General features: G+C 44.9%; 1 protein-coding gene across 7 annotated transcripts in view; it reads left to right on the top strand.

Moving 5' to 3' along the window:
- The window catches only part of LOC129816556 (glutamate receptor 3-like), a 114,652-nt gene that overhangs the window by 29,487 nt on the left and 62,805 nt on the right, over positions 1 to 22,360 (top strand). For all 7 annotated transcript variants that reach the window (XR_008753571.1, XR_008753570.1, XM_055871178.1 and 4 more), the window contains exon 3: positions 7,767 to 8,006. Coding sequence is in view for 5 of the 7 variants with exons in the window: in XM_055871178.1 (XP_055727153.1) it covers positions 7,767 to 8,006 (240 nt within the window). In the remaining 2 variants the exon portion in view is untranslated. The remainder of the gene's footprint in view (positions 1 to 7,766; positions 8,007 to 22,360) is intronic.

Here is a 22,360-nt window from a genome sequence, read left to right as displayed (position 1 = left end):
ATGTAAGACTCACAGTAGATCCACCAGCTGCCTGTAGGGGAGACCTTCTGAAGTGCAAATCACCAGGCTTCTGGAAAACGTGATTGAACGCTGGGGCCACTGGGACCACGGCAACCACCCATTACGTGTAATGAGTTGTCGAGAGGGGGAGCAACAGAGGGATGGAGAGAGAGATGGAGAAGGATATAGAGAGAGAGACTGTCTGTCATTCAGTAAGGAACGACAGGCAGTCTCAGACAGTGAGTAGGCTAAATAGGAGAGAGGAGAGAGGGGGAAGAAAGTATGTCAGAGAATACTTAGAGAAAGTAAAGAGAAAAGAAGTGAAGGGATTTTTCATTCATGTCTGTGTTATTAATCATGCACCTCTGTGGTATTATTTTGAGCGGAGGTGCACAGAGCTGTGAGCGTATAGAACAGACCTGTGAACGTATAGAACAGAGCTGTGAGCGTATAGAACAGAGCTGTCAGCGTATAGAACAGAGCTGTGAGCGTATAGAACAGAGCTGTGAGCGTATAGAACAGAGCTGTGAGCGTATAGAACAGAGCTGTGAGCGTATAGAACAGAGGTGTCAGCGTATAGAACAGAGCTGTGAGCGTATAGAACAGACCTGTGAGCATATAGAACAGAGCTGTGAGCATATAGAACAGAGCTGTGAGCGTATAGAACAGAGCTGTGAGCATATAGAACAGAGCTGTGAGCATATAGAACAGAGCTGTGAGCATATAGAACAGAGCTGTGAGCGTATAGAACAGAGCTGTGAGCGTATAGAACAGAGCTGTGAGCGTATAGAACAGACCTGTGAGCGTATAGAACAGAGCTGTGAGCGTATAGAACAGAGCTGTCAGCGTATAGAACAGAGCTGTGAGCATATAGAACAGACCTGTGAGCGTATAGAACAGAACTGTGAGCGTATAGAACAGAGCTGTGAGCATATAGAACAGAGCTGTGAGCGTATAGAACAGAGCTGTGAGCATATAGAACAGACCTGTGAGCGTATAGAACAGAGCTGTGAGCGTATAGAACAGAGCTGTGAGCGTATAGAACAGACCTGTGAGCATATAGAACAGAGCTGTGAGCATATAGAACAGACCTGTGAGTGTATAGAACAGACCTGTGAGTGTATAGAACAGAGCTGTGAGCGTATAGAACAGAGCTGTGAGCGTATAGAACAGAGCTGTGAGCGTATAGAACAGAGCTGTGAGCGTATAGAACAGAGCTGTGAGCGTATAGAACAGAGCTGTGAGCGTATAGAACACACCTGTGAGCATATAGAACAGAGCTGTGAGCGTATAGAACAGAGCTGTGAGCGTATAGAACAGACCTGTGAGCATATAGAACAGAGCTGTGAGCGTATAGAACAGAGCTGTGAGCGTATAGAACAGACCTGTGAGCATATAGAACAGAGCTGTGAGCGTATAGAACAGAGCTGTGAGCGTATAGAACAGACCTGTGAGCATATAGAACAGAGCTGTGAGCGTATAGAACAGAGCTGTGCGCGTATAGAACAGAGCTGTGAGTGAAAATAGAATAGTATAACAGTGCCTGTGGTTTTTATTCTAGACGTGAAGATATTCAATGTCATGTTTATTTATTTTATTTAACCTTTATATTGACAGGGAGTCAATGCTGATACAAAGGTCTCTTTTCCAGACGAGCCCTGTATGGTACCACAATACACATCAAAATACAATAAACACATTAAACTACACTGTCACGTTCCTGACCTGTTTTCTGTTGTGTGGTATGTGTTTAATTGGTCAGGGCGTGAGTTTTGGGTGGGTAGTCTATGTTATGTGTTTTCTATGTTGGGTTAATGGGTTGCCTGGTATGGCTCTCAATTAGAGGCAGGTGTTTGGCGTTTCCTCTAATTGAGAGTCATATTAAGGTAGGTTGTTTCACATTGTTTGTTGTGGGTGGTTGTCTTCGTGTCTGTGTATGTTGCGCCACACGAGACTGTTTCGGTATGTTTGTTCGTTCGGTTTTTGTGTAGTCTGTTACCTGTCTCTGTGTTTGTGTTCTGCACCAGATAGGTCTGTATCGGTTTTGCACATTTGTTATTTTGTATGTTGTTTGTAGTGTTTCACTTGTTCTTAATTAAACATGTTTAACACTAGCCACACTGCACTTTGGTCCTCTCCTTCACCCCTGGAAGAAAACCTTTACATACACAGTCATATACACATTAAAATACACGTTATTATACACAAAAAGCAAAACACAATTATAAAATAATGTCACATTATTCAGCAAAAAAGGTCCCCTAACAACTGTCTGAAATGCCCTAGACCTAGAGGCACGTCTAGACGATATTAGGCTACACTGATAACTCGTGCGTGGCTGCCTAATGTATAGGTGCCCCCATAATATTTCCATTGAGGAAGTGTTATCATTATCATTATTTTAGCAATCCGTGGTAGAAGACCCTCCTAATAAAAATGCCCCCCATCCTGCTGATTTGAGCTGATGAACAGTATTTGCGCTTGAGGTTATAGGTGCGTTATAAATTCGCTCTGGCTATCTATTCCGATTTCAGAGCACTCTCGTCTGAGGGTTCCAGAGCGCAGAATAACTGATGAATTTACAAACGCTCAACACTAGTTGAATATAGCCGGGGTCAGTAAATGTCGTCAAAAAAGCGTAATTAAATTGTTGCCAGCAGCACAGTTGCAGTCACCAACGCTCTGGATAACATGAAAACAGTCTAACCAGCTCTGCTAGGGCGAGTAAATTGGTCAGAGTGAGGTGTTTTCTCATTTGTGACTGGAAGTAGATAGCAAGCAAGCCAACGTTTGGCAGTTAGCTTGGTTGATTGACTGTGGTTGTTTGGTCAGAACGCTCGGATCATCTCTACTCCTCGGCCAGAGCGCTCTGAACGCTCCGAGAGCGAAACTCTCTGAATTTACAAACGGACAATCTGACAACAACGCTCTGAATTTACAAACGGGCAATCTGACAACAACGCTCTGAATTTACAAAGGGGCAATCTGACAACAACGCTCTGAATTTACAAAGGGGCAATCTGACAACAACGCTCTGAATTTACAAAGGGGCAATCTGACAACAACGCTCTGAATTTACAAAGGGGCAATCTGACATCAACGCTCTGAATTTACAAAGGGGCAATCTGACAACAACGCTCTGAATTTACAAAGGGGCAATCTGACAACAACGCTCTGAATTTACAAAGGGGCAATCTGACAACAACGCTCTGAATTTACAAACGGGCAATCTGACAACAACGCTCTGAATTTACAAAGGGGCAATCTGACATCAACGCTCTGAATTTTCAAAGGGGCAATCTGACATCAACGCTCTGAATTTACAAAGGGGCAATCTGACATCAACGCTCTGAATTTACAAAGGGGCAATCTGACAACAACGCTCTGAATTTACAAAGGGGCAATCTGACAACAACGCTCTGAATTTACGGACGCTCAGTCTGACACTCCAGATTGAATATATGAACACACCCTATGGATGAGAAAGTGAACCTGCCATTTCCCCAAAAAGTTTTGCTCATTGGGGAATCGGGGATGCCTTGCTTTGCGATCTATTGCCTAGGACATCAACAGCCAGGGTTTCTTTAAATAAGCTCTAGGCACAATACTTTTTATTGCACATTTAGGCCTAATTAAACTGACGCATTTGGCGATGTTCAACTTCAATTCACTGGCACAATGGATAATAGTTTAGCCATACACATTGATAGCCTAATCTATACTTTAATATACTTTTGGTGAGTTTATGAGGCATTGCTAGACAAGACATTGTGAGATACAGGTTATAGCCAGCAGCATACCACCCTGCATACCACTGCTGGCTTGCTTCTGAAGCTAAGCAGGGTTGGTCCTGGTCAGTCCCTGGATGGGAGACCAGATGCTGCTGGAAGTGGTGTTGGAGGGCCAGTAGGAGGCACTCTTTCCTCTGGTCTAAAAAAAAATATCCCAATGCCCCAGGGCAGTGATTGGGGACACTGCCCTGTGTAGGGTGCTGTCTTTCGGATGGGACGTTAAACGGGTGTCCTGACTCTCTGAGGTCATTAAAGATCCCATGGCACTTATCGTAAGAGTAGGGGTGTTAACCCTGGTGTCCTGGCTAAATTCCCAATCTGGCCCTCAAACCATCATGGTCACCTAATAATCCCCAGTTTACAATTGGCGCATTTTTCCCCCTCCTCTCCCCTGTAACTATTCCCCAGGTCGTTGCTGCAAATGAGAACGTGTTCTCAGTCAACTTACCTGGTAAAATAAAATAAAAAATAAAAATAAATATTGCCTATGCACACTGTTCCGACTGTCTGTCTGCCTGTCTCTCCCTCGCTGGGTTGCCTGCTCTTTCTCTTCACGAGTGTGTGTTCAGTCTTCGGTCTGTTGCGTGTAGAATAGTTTACGGTAGCCTACTACACATTGATAGCCCCTACTTATTGAAATTGCAAGACATTAAATGGCAAGATACAGCTTTTGATTACCGATGCACAGTTCTGACTCTGTCTGCCTGGTGTCGATCTTGCCTACCTACGTATGGCTGTGCCCCTCCCCTCTCGTTCCCTCACTAGTTTGCTCTTTCTTTGAGTTTGTTGTCTTGGAAGTTAAAACTACTACTCAGTATCTTCCGTTGCAGTCGAGGAGGAGATTTGAAGGGCAAGGAGACAAGGAATCGATTACTCTCCACCGCTAAGCACATGCAGTCAGGAGCGGATGAGTGGAGAAAATGTACGTCTTAAAAATATATTATTTGGTATTTATTTTTTGCTATTCAAACGATTGTAATGGTGACTGCAGGAGCGATTGCCATCATTTTGTGTAGTAACCTGCAGCTAGGCCATGGTACAGTACAGGGGCGCAACTTTCACTGGGGATGGGGGACATATCCCCCCACATTCTGAAATTGCATTTTTGAAATTGTGGGGGAACACTTTATAATAATAAAGTTTTCCCCCACTTCTAAAACCAAAGTTGCGCCCCTGGTACAGTATGCATTAATAGCATGGAAAATGAAAACAATTGTTTTATGTAAATTGAAAAACAATGCTTTAGAAGGGAATTGCATCTTTTATCACCAGAGCCTGGCTCCCTTGGTATGCAGTGGAAACAAAGTATTTGTCTTGAATCCAAATCCATAGACTTGGAATTGGTAGTCTTTAAAAATAATTGTGTGTCTCAGTTACATTAGTGAATTTGGCTATTTCAGCCACACCCGTTGATGACAGGTGTATAAAATCGAGCACACATCCATGCAATCTCCATAGACAAACTTTGTCAGTAGAATGGCCTTACTGAAGAGCTCAGTGACTTTCAATTTGGCACCATCATAGGATGCCACCTTTCCAACAAGTCAATTCGTGAAATTTCTGCCCTGCTAGAGCTGCACCGGTCAACTGTAAGTGCTGTGAAGTGGAAATGGAGCAACAATGGCTCAGCCGAAAAATGGTAGGCCACACAAGCTCACAGAACGGGACCAACTGTAAAGTTTGGTGGAGGAGGAATAATGGTCTGGGGCTGTTTTTCATGGTTCGGGCTAGGACCCTTAGTTCCAGTGAAGGGGAATCTTAACGCTACATCATACAATGAAATTCTAGACGATTCTGTGCTTCCAACTTTGTGGCAACTGTTTTGGGAAGGCCTTTTTCTCTTTCAGCATGGCAATGCCTCCGTGCACAGAGCGAAGGACATACAGAAATGGTTTGTCGACAACGATGTGGAAGAATTTGACTGGCCTGCACAGAGCCCTGATCTCAACCCCATCGAACACCTTTGGGATGAATTGGAACTCCGACAGCGAGCCAGGCCTAATCGCACAACATCAGTGTCCGACCTCATTAATACTCTAGTGGCTGACTGGAAGCAATGTTACAACATCTAGTGGAAAGCCTTCCCAGAGGAGTGGAGGCTGTTATTGCAGAAAAGGGGGGGACCAACTCCATTATAATGCCAATGATTTTAGAATGAGATGTTTAACGAGCAGGTGTCCACATACTGTTGGCCATGTAGTGTACTTTTGGTCATGTAGTGTATCAGGTCTTTGAGCTGAGTCTGTGTGTGTGTGTTAGTTTCTGTGTGTGTGTGTGTGAGTGTGTGTCGTATCGACATGGTTGTTTTTATGCAGACGGTGGGCTGGCTTTGAGAGAGGCTGTGATAAATGATGGTTCTAGCAGTGCATGGGAATCTGCTCTGACATTTTCTCATATGCCTGTCTCCAAAGCCACAACAAAGGGAGTAGAACCCATTCAATTAAAAAAGGTCCTTCAAGTCTGCAGAAAAAAATGGGGGAAAGAATATGATTTGAATATGAAACAATCTCACAACAGCCTCATGTTGAGTCCTGCCACGTTCCATGGTTTCAGCCTCATCTGTCGCTAGTTATACCATGCAGATGTAATGCTTTACCTTCACAAAGACACCTGCTGTAGCAGAGTCATTATTCTGGTGTTGCCCCTGGCCCCAGAACAAACACACATTCATCTGATGTGTGCACATACCAGAGGAAAAGGCCATGAATGGATGGATGATAGGAAGATGGATGGAGATAGATGGTTGAATTGAAGCATGATAGATGGGTAGAGAAATGTGTGGATGTTTGAGTGAATGGGTAGCTTGATGACGCTGAGATGACGCTGAGATGCCTTTAAACCAGTGTTGTATAACATGCAGCATTGAACTTGAAAATAATAGTTGAAGATTACAGAACCGCAAAATTATTCAGGTGTGCCTCCAGACTTTGAAATAAGCCTGTTCTCTTTTTACCAATCCATTCCAAATGTCAGTCTTTATAGTTTTATGCAGTATCTATGCTGTGGTTTTTCAAAGTTTTCAAGAGATTTATTTGAGGTTTAGGCCCCTATTGATTCCATAAGCTCTAGAGCACTGCATTCCTTTTCAATGATTATTTCTTTCATTTTCTACTTTTGCCGGTCAGTCAGGTGAAGAGAGGAGAGGAGTACACTCCACGGAGGGCAAAGCGCTTGAGGGATCAGCCAGATGGTGTGGCACAGTAGAGTTGTTATTCAGGGTTCACAAACGTCCATTCCACTTACAACTAACATCTATAGGAGAGAGAGAGAGGCAGGGTCACGGGAGCTTGTTTAAAACCTTTTGTACAGTCACATGAGAGGTTTGTTCACTCATTTGTTTTGTACAAATAAAATCAAATATTTATACCTTGTTAGACCAAGTATCCAGTGTGTTCATAGTGTTTATAGCTAGACCTGTTTTCATCAGTCCCACATACGGCTCTAGATAGCAGCTTGTTACAAATCAGTTTATACTGCTGCGACCAGTGAGCACAGTATTACGCTGGTATGAATGATTCGAGAGACATGCAGAGGTTTTTATTTTACCCAAATTATGGCGTGCTGTGTAAGGGCACGAGGACAAAGACCAAACAAACACGTAACAGTACTGAATATGGGAAGAAATGCCTGGAGGCTTGGTTGACTTTGATTTGACCCTCACCTAACTGTACTGTCTGCATTTTATATCCAGTGCTGTGTACTAATGGTGCTGTCTGTCTGTCTGGTAGGTTGACTGTGTTCTAACCTTCACCTGACTGTGCTATCTGTTTGACAGTTAGGGAGACTGTGTCTGTCTCCTAATCCTAACAGTTACCTGAATGTGCTGTCTGTCTGTTTGGTTGACTGTGTTCTGAGTTCTGTTCCTCACCTGAGCTTACTCAAACAGACTGTCTGTCTGTTTGTATTTCTAGGCTGACTATGTTCTGACCCAAAGCTGACTGTTCGGTCTGTTTGTCTGTCTGTCTGTTTCTCCAGTCTGCTCCCAGTTCTCCAGAGGAGTGTACGCCATCTTTGGCTTCTACGATCAGAAGTCCATGAACACGCTGACCTCGTTCTGTGGGGCTCTACACACCTCCTTTATCACACCCAGCTTCCCCACCGATGCCGACGTGCAGTTTGTCATTCAGATGAGGCCTCCTCTACGGGGAGCTGTCCTCAGCCTGCTGGCCCACTACAAGTGGGAGAAGTTTGTCTACCTCTATGACACCGAGAGAGGTAAGAGACAGGCTGTCTAACAGTCAGACAGCCTTCCATCCACACAATGGAATGCTGCATATAGAAAAGGGTCTCTGTGTTTAACCCTTAGCCTGGCTTCTTTATTTGTCTACCTCTATGACACCTGGAGATAGCTAAGAGACAGCCGCCTGACAGACTGACGGACTGACAGCCTGACACAAATGAGACACTGTACTATATACAGTATGCATGCTCTCTGGTTAACCCATAGCCTGACTTACTTTTATGTTCAGTATATCATGAGAGAAATAGGTCTATTTGATATGGCTATACCCATCAGACCAGCTCATATTTGATTTCAGGTTCTGTGCTAAGTGAAAATGTAGTTTGACTGACAGGAAAAAGAAGAGGTGCTCCTCTCTCCTCACATCACGTTAAACCATGAAGTATTTCATTATTTCCCCTCAGTGTGGAAATCCTCTCCCCAGTTCTCATTCCAAGAGTGGTCTATCTAAGACCTTTACATCTGGGCCTGTAATGATGCCAAAGTGCTTTAGTGTCTGGGAGGAGGTTGAATGCTGCTTGGCTTCCACAGGGCTCTGTCTGCTTCCGTAAATGAGTCCAAGACAGGTACTGTTATGTGTTCTTGTCACTGCGACTGTTGCTGTGCTGTAGTGTAACTCTGAGGAGATCCCTCCATCTGTACGGTACCAGCCTCTAATCCTCTGAATATAATTTAGACTCTAATTGGATTATACAAAGAACGAGCCACAACACACCGTGACTTTTACATGTCCTTCATGCACCCCCCTCCTCTCTTCTCCGCTGTACCCCAGCAGCAGCCGTGGGCTGACGGAGGGAGCTAGCGGAGGTCTTCATCCTGCTCTGTGAAGGTCAACATCTGGAGAATTCAGCTTTAAGATGGAGCACTAATGACACTCCAATCTGTCAGAGTGGGATATTCCTGGTACTGGATCAGGCTACTGTACTGTAAGGCTGGCTGTAGAGAGACAAACTTTACTGGAGTAGGCTACTGTACTGTAAGGCTGGCTGTAGAGAGGGAGAGACAAACTGTACTGGACCAGGCTACTGTACTGTAAGGCTGTAGAGAGAGACAAACTGTACTGGACCAGGCTACTGTACTGTAAGGCTGGCTGTAGAGAAGGAGAGACAAACTGTACTGGAGCAGGCTACTGTACTGTAAGGCTGGCTGTAGAGAGGGAGAGACAAACTTTACTGGAGCAGGCTACTGTACTGTAAGGCTGGCTGTGGAGAGGGAGAGACAAACTGTACTGGAGCAGGCTACTGTACTGTAAGGCTGGCTGTAGAGAGGGAGAGACAAACTGTACTGGACCAGGCTACTGTACTGTAAGGCTGACTGTAGAGAGGGAGAGACAAACTGTACTGGACCAGGCTACTGTACTGTAAGGCTGGCTGTAGAGAGGGAGAGACAAACTGTACTGGACCAGGCTACTGTACTGTAAGGCTGGCTGTGGAGAGGGAGAGACAAACTGTACTGGAGCAGGCTACTGTACTGTAAGGCTGACTGTAGAGAGGGAGAGACAAACTGTACTGGACCAGGCTACTGTACTGTAAGGCTGGCTGTAGAGAGGGAGAGACAAACTGTACTGGACCAGGCTACTGTACTGTAAGGCTGGCTGTAGAGAGGGAGAGACAAACTGTACTGGAGCAGGCTACTGTACTGTAAGGCTGGCTGTAGAGAGGGAGAGACAAACTGTACTGGAGTAGGCTACTGTACTGTAAGGCTGGCTGTAGAGAGGGAGAGACAAACTGTACTGGAGCAGGTATTCTGTTTACAATACCATATTCTTGCTGTCATTGAAACTGGGGATAGGACAAAATGCTGAGTCTGACAGTTACACAACCTTTCTCGCATGCGTAAACCAACCATTCACTATTCATCATAGTGTAAAACTATAGTGTATGTTCTCTGTAGACCATTTCCAGTTTTTCCTCTGGCTGAGGGTGATCTTAGTTGCCTTTATCCTCTGTGGCCCATGGGAGGTTCCTATAACCAAATGTTGAGCTTTTAGGAAATAATTAGCGTTCTAAAATATTAGACCACATTTGGGCTAAACTACATTCTGCCCTTTTTTACATGTATTTTTGAAAGGTCTGGCGATGGTGAAAGCTATTCACTGTATTGTGATGGTGTACTGGTTTTATATACAGTAGAGTGCATTCAAAGTGCTGTTGAGCCTACGTTGAGACAGCTTTATTACAGTGCTTTGTAGAGGTTTACTTGCTGGCTTACCTTACTATATACAGTATAACTTGGGTGCTTTATCCATCATCTCATCAAACCATGTTGTGTATCTTTCAACTAGAAAAAGACTGCTCACTTCTAACCCCTTTTTCTCACTGAGTTTAAGACGTTTATTTAAAAAATGCTTGTCTTTTTAAATCTTCCCTCTCCATCAGCACAGCACACCTACCTAATTGAGATGTTAGTAGCTAACACCCTTTCCTTATGGTGTTCCAGATGTTTTATCCCTTCCTAAACCATGTTAAGACAGTGCCAATTGCTTTGAAATTGGGGGCTGCATGTCAGAAGCATGGACACGGGCCATGTGTCTCAGTGTCTGTGTGTCTGCGGCAGGCCGTACCAGTGGATAATTGGTTGGCTGCTGTGGTGGAGGAAAGGTGATTACGAGGTTTATTGTCTCTCACGGGCAAAATCAACCTTCCTCCATGTGCCTCCTGATTCACCCCTTACAGCTCTACTTGACTTATGGAGGCCCTTCCACCTACTGTGTCTGGATCAGATCGCCACCATCTGTAACATACTCCCATTTCCACAGAATAACATGGAACAGTAAAGGGAAAAAAACACGTAAAAACTCCATCCCGCCAGACGGATAACAGGAGAGAAGAGCCCCATCAACTCACTGTGGTATTTTGTGTCGTAGGAAATAGATTTTTGGAAAAGCAATAGATTAAGCTTTTTTGGGGGGTCTAATGGGCCTTTGGCCTAGAGCAACATTGGCACTTTAGCCACTGTAGTTTGGAGTCTTACCCCACATGCTGTGCTGTGTATGCCTTACCTACAGCTTGTGTTTGCTCTGAGGCAAGAAAGGCCTACCATCAGTAACACACTATGCCGCCAGGGACTCAAATCCTGCAGTGCCAGACGTGTCCCCCAGCTTAAGCCAGTACATGTCCAGGCCCATCTGAAGTTTGCTAGAGAGCATTTGGATGATCCAGAAGAAGATTGGGAGAATGTCATATGGTCAGATCAAACCAAAATATAACTTTTTGGTAAAATCTCAACTCGTTGTGTTTGGAGGACAAAGAATGCTGAGTTGCATCCAAATAACACCATACCTACTGTGAAGCATGGTGGTGGAAACATCATGCTTTGGGGCTGTTTTTCTGCAAAGGGACCAGGACGACTGATCCGTGTAAAGGAAAGAATGAATGGGGCCATGTATCGTGAGATTTTGAGTGAAAACCTCCTTCCATCAGCAAGGGCATTGAAGATGAAATGTGGCTGGGTCTTTCAGCATGACAATGATCCCAAACACACCGCCCGGGCAACGAAGGAGTGGCTTCGTAAGAAGCATTTCAAGGTCCTGGAGTGGCCTAGCCAGTCTCCAGATCTCAACCCCATAGAAAATCTTTGGAGGGAGTTGAAAGTCCGTGTTGCCCAGCAACAGCCCCAAAACATCACTGCTCTAGAGGAGATCTGCATGGAGGAATGGGCCAAAATACCAGCAACAGTGTGTGAAAACCTTGTGAAGACTTACAGAAAACGTTTGACCTCTGTCATTGCCAACAAAGGGTATATAACAAAGTATTGAGATAAACTTTTGTTATTGACCAAATACTTATTTTCCACCATAATTTGCAAATAAATTCATTAAAAATCCTACAATGTGATTTTCTGTATTTTTGTTTCTCATTTTGTCTGTCATAGTTGAAGTGTACCTATGATGAAAATTACAGGCCTCTCTCATCTTTTTAAGTGGGAGAACTTGCACAATTGGTGGCTGACTAAATACTTTTTTGCCCCACTGTATACATGACTCTAGTCCATTTTTCCTCACAAAAAGCATGAAAATGGGAATAGTAATGGATTCAAACTCCAGTCTCCTGGATCGCAGTGAGGTGAACCCTATCATGGCTGAAAGTCTTGCTCAGGCTCTGAGACACTGTGTTGTAATAGGAAGATTTGTTACTGTGTCTAGGTACAATAACATAGGAATCTCCTGCTTGCAAAATAAACACCCAAAGATTTCGACCCTGCCTTCACTGTGCATGGAGCATTCAATTTCCAATGTGATTTGGCCCCTTAGTGAGAGTCTCTCACACCAGCAGTCATGTTCTCCTCTTTCAACCTCTGTATCACATCGATTCCACCTCGCCATCATGCTGGAAATGCTTAGAAAATTCTGTCTCCATTGTTGTGTTGAATCTGAATCACATTGAATAGGAATTTTCTATTGAATCATTGAAGAGTGTTTAGAGTTCTTTACCACTAGTTCCTGTTAACAGAAATGGGAGTTCAGTTAGTATACCTGCCCGTGTTCTGCTTGAAGAACACCTCAAGTCCTTTAACAATAATAATTAACAAAGGAGAATGTGTTTGAATGGAATTAATTTGTACCTTTGACTTATAGCTAGATCCTGTTAGTGTTTGCATTTTGAATAATACAGTTGAAGTCGGAAGTTTACATACACCTTAGCCAAATACATTTAAACTCAGTTTTTCCTGAGTTTTAATCCTGGTAAAAAATCCCTGTTTTAGGTCATTTAGGATCACCACTTTATTTTAAGAATGTGAAATGTCAGAATAATAGTAGAGAGAATTATTTATTTCAGCTTTAATTTCTTTCATCACATTCCCAGTGGGTCAGAAGTTTACATACAATCAATTAGTATTTGGTAGCATTGCTTTTAAATTGTTTAACTTCGGTCAAAAGCATCGGGTAGCCTTCCACAAGCTTCCCACAGTAAGTTGGTGAATTCTGGCCCATTCCTCCTAACAGAGCTGGTGTAACTGAGTCAGGTTTGTAGGCCTCCTTGATTACACACGCTTTTTCAGTTCTGCCCACAATTTTTCTATAGGATTGAGGTCAGGGCTTTGTGATGGCCACTCCAATACGTTGAATTTGTTGTCCTTAAGCCATTTTGCCACAACTTTGGAAGTATGCTTGATTGTCCATTTGGAAGATCCATTTGCGACCAAGCTTTAACTTCCTGACTGATGTCTTGAGATGTTGCTTCAATATATCCACATAATTGTCTTTCTTCATGATGCCATCTATTTGGTGAAGTGCACCCTCCTGCAGCCAAGCAACTCCCACAACATGATGCTGCCACCGCCGTGCTTCACGGTTGGGATGGTGTTCTTCGGCTTGCAAGCGTCCCCCTTGCAAGCGTCCCCCTTTTTTCCTCCAAACATAACGATGGTCATTATGGCCAAACAGTTCTATTTTTGTTTCATCAGACCAAAGGACAGTTCTCCAAAAAGTACGATCTTTGTCCCCATGTGCAGTTGCAAACCGTAGTCTGGCTTTTTTTATGGCGGTTTTGGAGTAGTGGTTTCTTCCTTGTTGAGTGGCCTTTCAGGTTATGCTGACATAGGAATCGTTTTACTGTGGATATAGATAATTTTGTACCTGTTTCCTCCAGCATCTTCACAAGGTCCTTTGCTGTTGTTCTGGGATTGATTTGCACTTTTCACACCAAACAAAGTATGTTCATCTCAAGGGGACAGAACACGTCTCCTTCCTGAGCTGTATGACGGCTGCGTGGTCCCATGGTGTTTATACTTGCGTACTCTTGTTTGTACAGATGAACGTGGTACCTTCAGCCATTTCAACATTTCTCCCAAGGACGAACCAGACTTGTGGAGGTCTACAATCTTAATTCTGAAGTCTTGGCTGATTTCTTTTGATTTTCCCATGATGTCAAGCAAAGAGGCACTACATTTGAAGGTAGGCCTTGAAATACATCCACATGTAAACCTCCAATTGACTCCAAGTATGTCAATTAGCCTATCAGAAGCTTCTAAAGCCATGACATAATTTTTTGGATTTTCCCAAGCTGTTTAAAGGCACAGTCAACTTAGTGTATGTAAACCTCTGACCCACTGGAATTGTGATATAAGTGAAATAATCTGTCTGTAAACAATTGTTGGACAAATGACTTGTGTCACTCACAAAGTAGATGTCCTAACCCACTTGCCAAAACTATAGTTTGTTAACAAGAAATTTGTGGAGTGGTTGAAAACGAGTTTTAATGATTCCAACCTAAGTTTATGTAAACTTCCGACTTCAACTGTATCTGTATCTTCATTTTTAATATGAGAAATCAAATCCTTTTCATATAATATCCACAAACAGACACACACACACTCCTGTGAGAGCGGTCTACTTTCTGTTTGTCAGTCATTTTATGTGATTATCGGGAAAGAAAGTTTATTTATATTCTGCTGCCTGCATAAATAGTGTAATATTAACTGACTGCCCCCTTTTTTGTAGGATATAGGGCTTTGTAATAAACCTTTTGTTTCCTTGCTTTGGATTCATCTTATGAAATCATCTTAACTAAAGTCCACAATCTTACAGGCAAAATGACATCTTTTCTCTGGTCCCCATGTTACCCCTGACACTAGGTGAAGGTAGGGGTTGAGGTGGAAAATTGCATTTGTATGGAGTAAAATCCCAGCTCCCCTGCTGGATGTCTCGCTGGCTTCCTCTCTGCAAGGAAACATCTGATTAATTGCACAGTGCTAAATGGTTGCGTTCAGCAGTCAGGCACAGGCTCATTAACACAGTGTGGGTGAGAGAGAGAGAGAGAGAACGAGAGACGACGTGGCACAAACCTGCTGCTCCACTCCCTCTCCTCTCCCTCTCCTCTCCCTCTCCTCTCCCTCTCCTCTCCCTCTCCTCTCCATCTCCGTGAGCTCTCTACACCACCTTCGCTTCCAGCCCGGCCCGGGCCTCTCCGCACAAATCAATGAGCACAGACAGCCTGCTGTGGCTAAACGCTGTTTATCTCGTCTTCCCCATCACTGGCTCTGCCTGCCGTCTGTGTGGTCCCTCTCTCCCGCACTGATTAGCTCTGCCTTGGGACTCCAAGACTTCAGTTGGCTCTTAATGTCTCTAAGTCAAGTCCTTATTCTCTATGGGACCTGTGTGTCTCTCTCTGGGGGGCCCAACCTGATGCGGAACATGGAGAACATTGTGTCGGTCCAATTTGGAGCTCTGTATCCTTGGAGAGTTCTGTGACGCCTAACAAATCCTCTTTGAATCCCCAATTGTATTAACTTTAGAGATATATGATACAAACTGGGTCTGTTGACTGCAAAGCTTTAGATAAACTGCAACTTGATGGAAGTACTGTACAGTGTGTTTTAAACAAGGAATGCTCAGTCAGAGTTATCAGTCTGAGTATGAGATGAAGGTAAAAGTGGGGTGGTGTGTTGCAGTGTGTGGATGGGTATACTGGGTGGGTGGGTGTACTGTATGGGTGTATGTTGATCTTATTGTTTGTGTTTTGTAAGGCTCTCTCTGTGTGCGTGCACTGTGGAATGACCTCATTGATGAAAAGCGATGACTCATAGAGCATTCACAGCAGAGAGTCTGTAGCTGAGGCATCTGTTCTCCCCGAGTGCCTCTGCTCTCCCCTCTGAACAAAGACAAGCCTGCCCACCTTCCCGCCAGAGGCCCCAAATGGTCACCATGTGTCCAGGCACAGTCAAGCATGTAGAGGTAGTGGAATGGGAGGAAAATCTGTGGTTTGTGCTGTGCTGCAGACCACATAGAATAGTATAATACTTGGCTACAATATTGTGCCATAACACACTGTTGCGGTGTGCTGCATTTTCAGGATTAAAATGCGTTAATTATGAATATAGACTGTGTTATGGCTTCCTTTTTAATCTAGCTTTGACATTTCCCCTTAGGAAATACAGTATCAGGAGCTGCAGGTTAGTGGAGGGAGAAAGGGAGCTTGTTAGGAGTAAGCTGTTCTGGTTTGGATATCACATTGATTTCTGTATGTTGAGGCTGACTATTTTGCACTCTTGATGCATTTTGAACTCAATCATGAAGCACAAAGACAAATGAGGAACAGTTATCATGTGGTTTCGGAGTGATAAACAAATGACAAGGATGTAGAGAGAACTAACAGTAAAAATTAAGTGTCAAATATAGAATCACAGGAGTCCATAGTGTTGCTATAACAATAGCATTTACACCAGATATATCAGAGTCCTACATAATGTGACACACCAATTCTACATTTCCATTATTTATCTGGGACCACATTTAGAGTGTGTTATATATGTGTATTTGTATTTATTTTTTAGGGGGTAGATCAACTTTAATATTGCAGATAGATTATGACTTCCATCAATACAATTGTCTGCACAATTTCCAATCCCCCATATATATTTTTGTAAATGTACAGTACCAGTCAAAGGTTTGGACACACCTACTCATCCAAGGGTTTTACTTTATTTGTACTATTATCTATATTGTGGAATAGTAGTGAAGACATCAAAACTATGAAATAACACTAATGAAATCATGTGGTAACCAAAAAAGTGTTAAACAAATTAAAATATATTTTAGATTTCAGATTCTTCAAAGTAGCCACCCTTTGCCTTGATGACAGCTTTGCACACTCTTGTGTTTCTTGGCCCCTGCAAGTCTCTTCTTATTATTGGTGTCCTTTAGTAGTGGTTTCGTTGCAGCAATTTGACCATGAAGGCCTGATTCACGCAGTATCCTCTGAACAGTTGAAATGTGTCTGTTACTTGAACTCTGTGAAGCATTTATTTGGGCTGCAATTTCTAAGGCTGGTAACTCTAATGAACTCATCCTCTGCAGCAGAGGTAGCGCTGGGTCTTCCTTTCCTGTGGTGGTCTTCATGAGAGCCAGTTTCATCATAGCGTTTGATGGTTTTTGCGACTGCACTTGAACAAACTTTCAAAGTTCTTGAAATTTTCCGTATTGACTGACCTTCATGTCTTAATTAAAGTAATGATGGACTATCATTTTTCTTTGCTTATTTGAGTGGTCTTGACATAATATGGACTTGGTGTTTTACCAAATAGGGCTATCTTTAGTATACCACCCCTACCTTGTCTGTCACGCTCTGACCTTAGAGAGCCTTGTTTATGTCTCTTTTTGGTTTGGTCAGGGTGTGGTTTGGGTGGGCATTCTATGTCCTTTATTTCTATGATTTGTGTTTCTATGTTTTGGCCGGGTATGGTTCTCAATCAGTGACAGCTGTCTATCGTTGTCTGTGATTGGGAATCATACTTAGGCAGCCCTTTTTCCCACCTGGTAGTTGACAAAGTTAGTGGCACTATAGCCCTCGGAAGCTTCACGGTCGTTTATTTTGTTTCTTGTTTTGTTGGCGACATTCTATAATAAAAGGAAATGTACGCTCACCACGCTGCACTTTGGTCCACTTCTTACGACGGCCGTGACAGAACTACCCACCACCAAAGGACCAAGCAGCGTGGCCGGGAGGAACAGCGCTTTCTGGAGGAATGGACATGGGAGGAGATATTGGAAGGCAAGGGACCCTGGGCACAGGCTGGTGAATTTCTGGCTGGTGAATTTCTTAAGGAGGAGCTAGAAGCAGCTAAGGCGGAACGGCGACAGTACGAGGAGTTGGCATAGCGGAGCAAGCATGAGAGGCAGCCCCCAAAAATGTTTTGGGGGATGCACACGGGGAGAGTGGCAGAGTCAGGGTATAGACCTGAGCCAACTCCCCGTGCTTACCGTAAGGAGCGTGGTACTGGTCAGGCACCGTGTTATGCGGTAAAGCGCACAGTGTCTCCAGTGCGCTCTCATAGCCCGGTGCGCTATATGCCAGCTCTCCGCAAGTGCCACGCTAGAGTTGGCATCCAGCCAGGGCAGATTGTGGCAGCTCAGCGCGCTTGGTCTCCGGTGCGCCGTTTCGGCCTAGGGTATCCTGCGCCGGCTCTGCGTACTGTGTCTCCGGTGCGCTGTGACTGCTCAGTGCGTCCTATGCCTGCGCTCCGCCCGTGCCGGGCTAAAGTGGGCATTCAGCCAAGAGGAGAGGTGCAAGTGTCAAGCACTAGATCTCCAGTGCTCCCCAATAGCCCGGTTCGACCTGTGCCTGCGCTCTGGAGGTGCCGGGCTAAAGTGGGCATTCAGCCGGGAAGAGGGGTGCCAGGGATACGCACCGGATCTCCAGTGCTCCCCCACAGCCCGGTCCATCCTGTGCCTCCTCCAAGGACCAGGCCGCCAGCGACGGTCCCCAGTCCGGAGCCTCCAGCGACGGTCCCCAGTCCGGAGCCTCCAGCGACGGTCCCCAGTCCGGAGCCTCCAGCGACGGTCCCCAGTCCGGAGCCTCCAGCGACGGTCCCCAGTCCGGAGCCTCCAGCGACGGTCCCCAGTCCGGAGCCTCCAGCGACGGTCCCCAGTCCGGAGCCTCCAGCGACGGTCCCCAGTCCGGAGGCTCCAGCGACGGTCCCCAGTCCGGAGCCTCCAGCGACGGTACACAGTCCGGAGGCTCCAGCGACGGTCCCCAGTCCGGAGGCTCCAGCGACGGTCCCCAGTCCGGAGGCTCCAGCGACGGTCCCCAGTCCGGAGCCTCCAGCGACGGTCCCCAGTCCGGAGCCTCCAGCGACGGTCTCCAGTCCGGAGCCTCCAGCGATGGTCCCCAGTCCAGAGCCCGTAACGAGGGTTCCCAGTCCGGAGCCTCCAGCGACGGTCTCCAGTCCGGAGCCCCCAGCGACGGTCCCCAGTCCGGGGCCCACAACGAGAGTCCCCAGTCCAGGGTCGGCAGTGAGGGTCCTCAGTCCGGCGCCTCCAGCGACGGTCTCCAGTCCGGAGCCTTCAGCGACGGTCCCCAGTCCAGGGCCCACAACGAGGGTCCCCAGTTCGCAGTCTCCAGCAACGGTCCCCAGACCGGAGCCTCCAACGATGTTCCCCAGTCCGGGGCCCACAATGAGGGTCCCCAGTCCGGGGCCGGCAGTGAGGGTCCCCAGTTCGGGGCCCGCTGCGAGGGTCCCCAGTCCGGGGCCCGCAACGAGGGTCCCCAGTCCGGGCACGTAACGAGGGTCCCCAGTCCGGGGTCGACAACGAGGGTCCCCGCACCAGAGGCGCCACCGAAGTGGGGTGAGCCAGAGGTGGAGCGGGGTCTACGTCCCGCACCAGAGCCGCCACCATGGATAGATGCCCACCCAGACCCTCCCCTATAGGTTCAGGTTTTGGCGCCCGGAGTCCACACCTTTGGGGGGGGGGGGGGGGGGGGGGGGGGTACTGTCACACCCTGACCTTAGAGTGCCTTGTTTATGTTTCTTTTTGGTTTGGTCAGGGTGTGATATGGGTGGGCATTCTATGTCCTTTATTTCTATGATTTGTTTAACTATGTTTTGGCTGGGTATGGTTCTCAATCAGGGACAGCTGTCTATTGTTGTCTCTGATTGGGAATCATACTTAGGCAGCCCTTTTTCCCACCTGTGATTGTGGGTAGTTGACTTTGTTAGTGGCACTATAGCCCTCGGAAGCTTTACGGTCGTTTATTTTGTTTCTTGTTTTGTTGGCGACATTCTATAATAAAAGGAAATGTACGCTCACCACGCTGCCCTTTGGTCCACTTCTTTCGACGGCCGTGACATTGTCACAACACAACTAATTGGCTCAAACGCATTAAGAAGAAAATAAATTCCACAAATGAACTTTTAACAAGACATACCTGTTAATTAAAATGCATTCCAGATGACTGGTTGAGAGAATGTCAAGAGTGTGCAAAGCTGTCATCAAGGCAAAGGGTGGCTACTTTGAAAAATCTCAAATCTCAAATATATTTTTGGTTACAACAGTACATGATTCCATATGTGTTATTTCATAGTTTTGATATCTTCACTATTATTCTTCAATGTAGAAAATATAAAAAATAAAGAAAAACCCGGGAATGAGTAGGTGTGTCCAAACATTTGACTGGTACTGTATATATAATATATACAGTTGAAGTCGAAAGTTTAGGCTGGAGTCATTAAAACTTGTTTTTCAACCACTCCACAAATGTCTTGTTAACAAACTATAGTTTTGGCAAGTCGGTTAGGACATCTACTTTGTGCATGACACAAGTAATTTGTCCAACAATTGTTTACAGACAGATTATTTCACTTATAATTCCCTGTATCACAATTCCAGTGGGTCAGAAGTTTACACACACTAAGTTGACTGTGCCTTTTAACAGCTTGGAAAATTCCACAAAACTTAATCTGAAATTGTTGAATAAGTTTCCTGTAAACAATAGATATTATATTCCTTCTCTTTTAGCCAGATAAATACTGATCGTCTTTTCTTATTATCTGCTAAGCCATTACAATTGCACTACACTGTCATACACTATCAACAAGGCAGTAACAAGGCACTATCCAACAGGCCCTAGTGTTGTCGCACCTTGACTACTGTTCAGTCGTGTGGTCAGGTGCCACAAAAAAGGATTTAGGGAAATTGCAATTGGCTCAGAACAAGGCAGCACGACTTGCCCTTGGATGTACACAGAGAACTAATATTAATAATATGCATGTCAATCTCTCATGGCTCAAAGTGAAGGAGAGATTGACTTCATCACTACTTGTATTTGTGAGAGGTATTGACATGTTGAATGCACCGAGCTGTCTGTCTAAACTACTGGCACACAGCTCGGACACCCATGCATACCCCACAAGACATGCCACAAGAGGTCTCTTCACAGTCCAGAACAGGCTATGGGAGGTGCACAGTACAACATAGAGCCATGACAACATGGAGCTCTACTCCACATCAAGTAACTGATGCAAACAGTAAAATTAGATTTATAAAACAGATTAAAAAACACCTTATGGAACAGCGGGGACTGTGAAGCAACACAAACAGGCACAGACATATGCATACACACACACGATAACATACACACTATACACACATACACATGGATTTAGTACTGTAGATGGGGGTGGTGGAGCAGGTGCCTGAGGCAACACAGTGTTTTGTGAAATCTGAATGTATTGTAATGTTTTTAAAAATGTATAAACTGCCTTCATTTTGCTGGACCCCAGGAAGAGTAGCTGCTGCCTTGGATCCATAATAAATACTAATACAAATACAAAAATCATCACAAGCATCAGTCTTTCAGACTGGTCTGTACTCATCTTTCTTTAAGCAGCTAGTATTTCCGACTGGTCTGTACTCATCTTTCTTTAAGCAGCTAGTATTTCTGACTGGTCTGTACTCATCTTTCTTTAAGCAGCTAGTATTTCAGCACTGGGCTGAAACAGCTCCTACTAACACTGCTTCCAATGCAGCAGCATTGTGTGGTTCAGTACAATTTTCAGATCTTTTTTCCCCCTGCTTTTCCCTGCTCCCTGTTCTAAGTTGCTAATATTTCAGAACCTTGGACAGTTCCACTCTATAGTACTGGCTCGGACTGCAGAAACCAGTATTTCAGCACTGGACAGTTCTCTCTACTGCCTGCTTGGTTGGTGCTGTGACCGCCCCTACGGCTGCCGCTGCTGCTGCTGCTGCTGCTAGGGAAGAATAAAGAAATCAATACACAGGATGCAGACAGAAATAGTGTTTCGGAGAGAAAAGAAAACCAGCACAGTCACTGACCTTAAAATGTCATGTATGCATACCTTTAACATCGACATGTAATGTGACTCATTTCAGTATTATCCTAGGTATGTAATTGTTCAATATTTCAAATGTGTTGGCATTTAAACCCCATTGTTATATAGCCTTTGTATCTCTGACAGAATAAGTCCCTTGTATTTGTATCCTGTGCTATCATAGTATGTGGAAAAACTGACATTAGGAGACAAATGTACACACATCCATTCTAAACAAAAGCAAGAGAGGAGCCCAGGAGCAAGAGGCTTATAATGGCCAGGATGAGTCTCTCTCTCATTTTCTCTCTCTCCTCAGCTGACTGCACTAGTTTCAGCTGCTCGCAGGAGAAATAGCAGAAATTTCAATAGAATAAAAAACAGTGTGGAGGCGTAGCCTGGGGAAAATAATGGAGGAGTCAGCAAAGCCTTTGTGCCTCTGCAGCTCAACCAAATATGATTTACTTTATGAATTCTAAACATCTCCTAAGGAGATCCACAGTCTGTCACATCTAATCTGGCCTGACCATGTGACTTAAAATGGCATAATAATGAACTGGGTGACTAATAGAACTTGCCCCTGCTTTATTACACACTGTTTTGTTTATACCGTCCTCTGCTCACTTGTCTCTGGCCACTGGTCTCCAAAGCCTTTCATCTATTTTGGGACACAAGCTTTCAGGATAATGCATGGGCCATTTGAACAGTGGTCTTTCTGCATTATGAAAGACTTAATATGCTGTGTTTGGTACATGGTTTGCCCAAGATGAAAGGCCATTTTTGT

Source organism: Salvelinus fontinalis, chromosome 2 (assembly GCF_029448725.1).
Source record: "Salvelinus fontinalis isolate EN_2023a chromosome 2, ASM2944872v1, whole genome shotgun sequence".
Classification (NCBI taxonomy): Eukaryota; Metazoa; Chordata; class Actinopteri; order Salmoniformes; family Salmonidae; genus Salvelinus; species Salvelinus fontinalis.
Note: the sequence above shows the minus strand (reverse complement) of the source record. Positions and strands in the feature narration are given on the sequence as shown.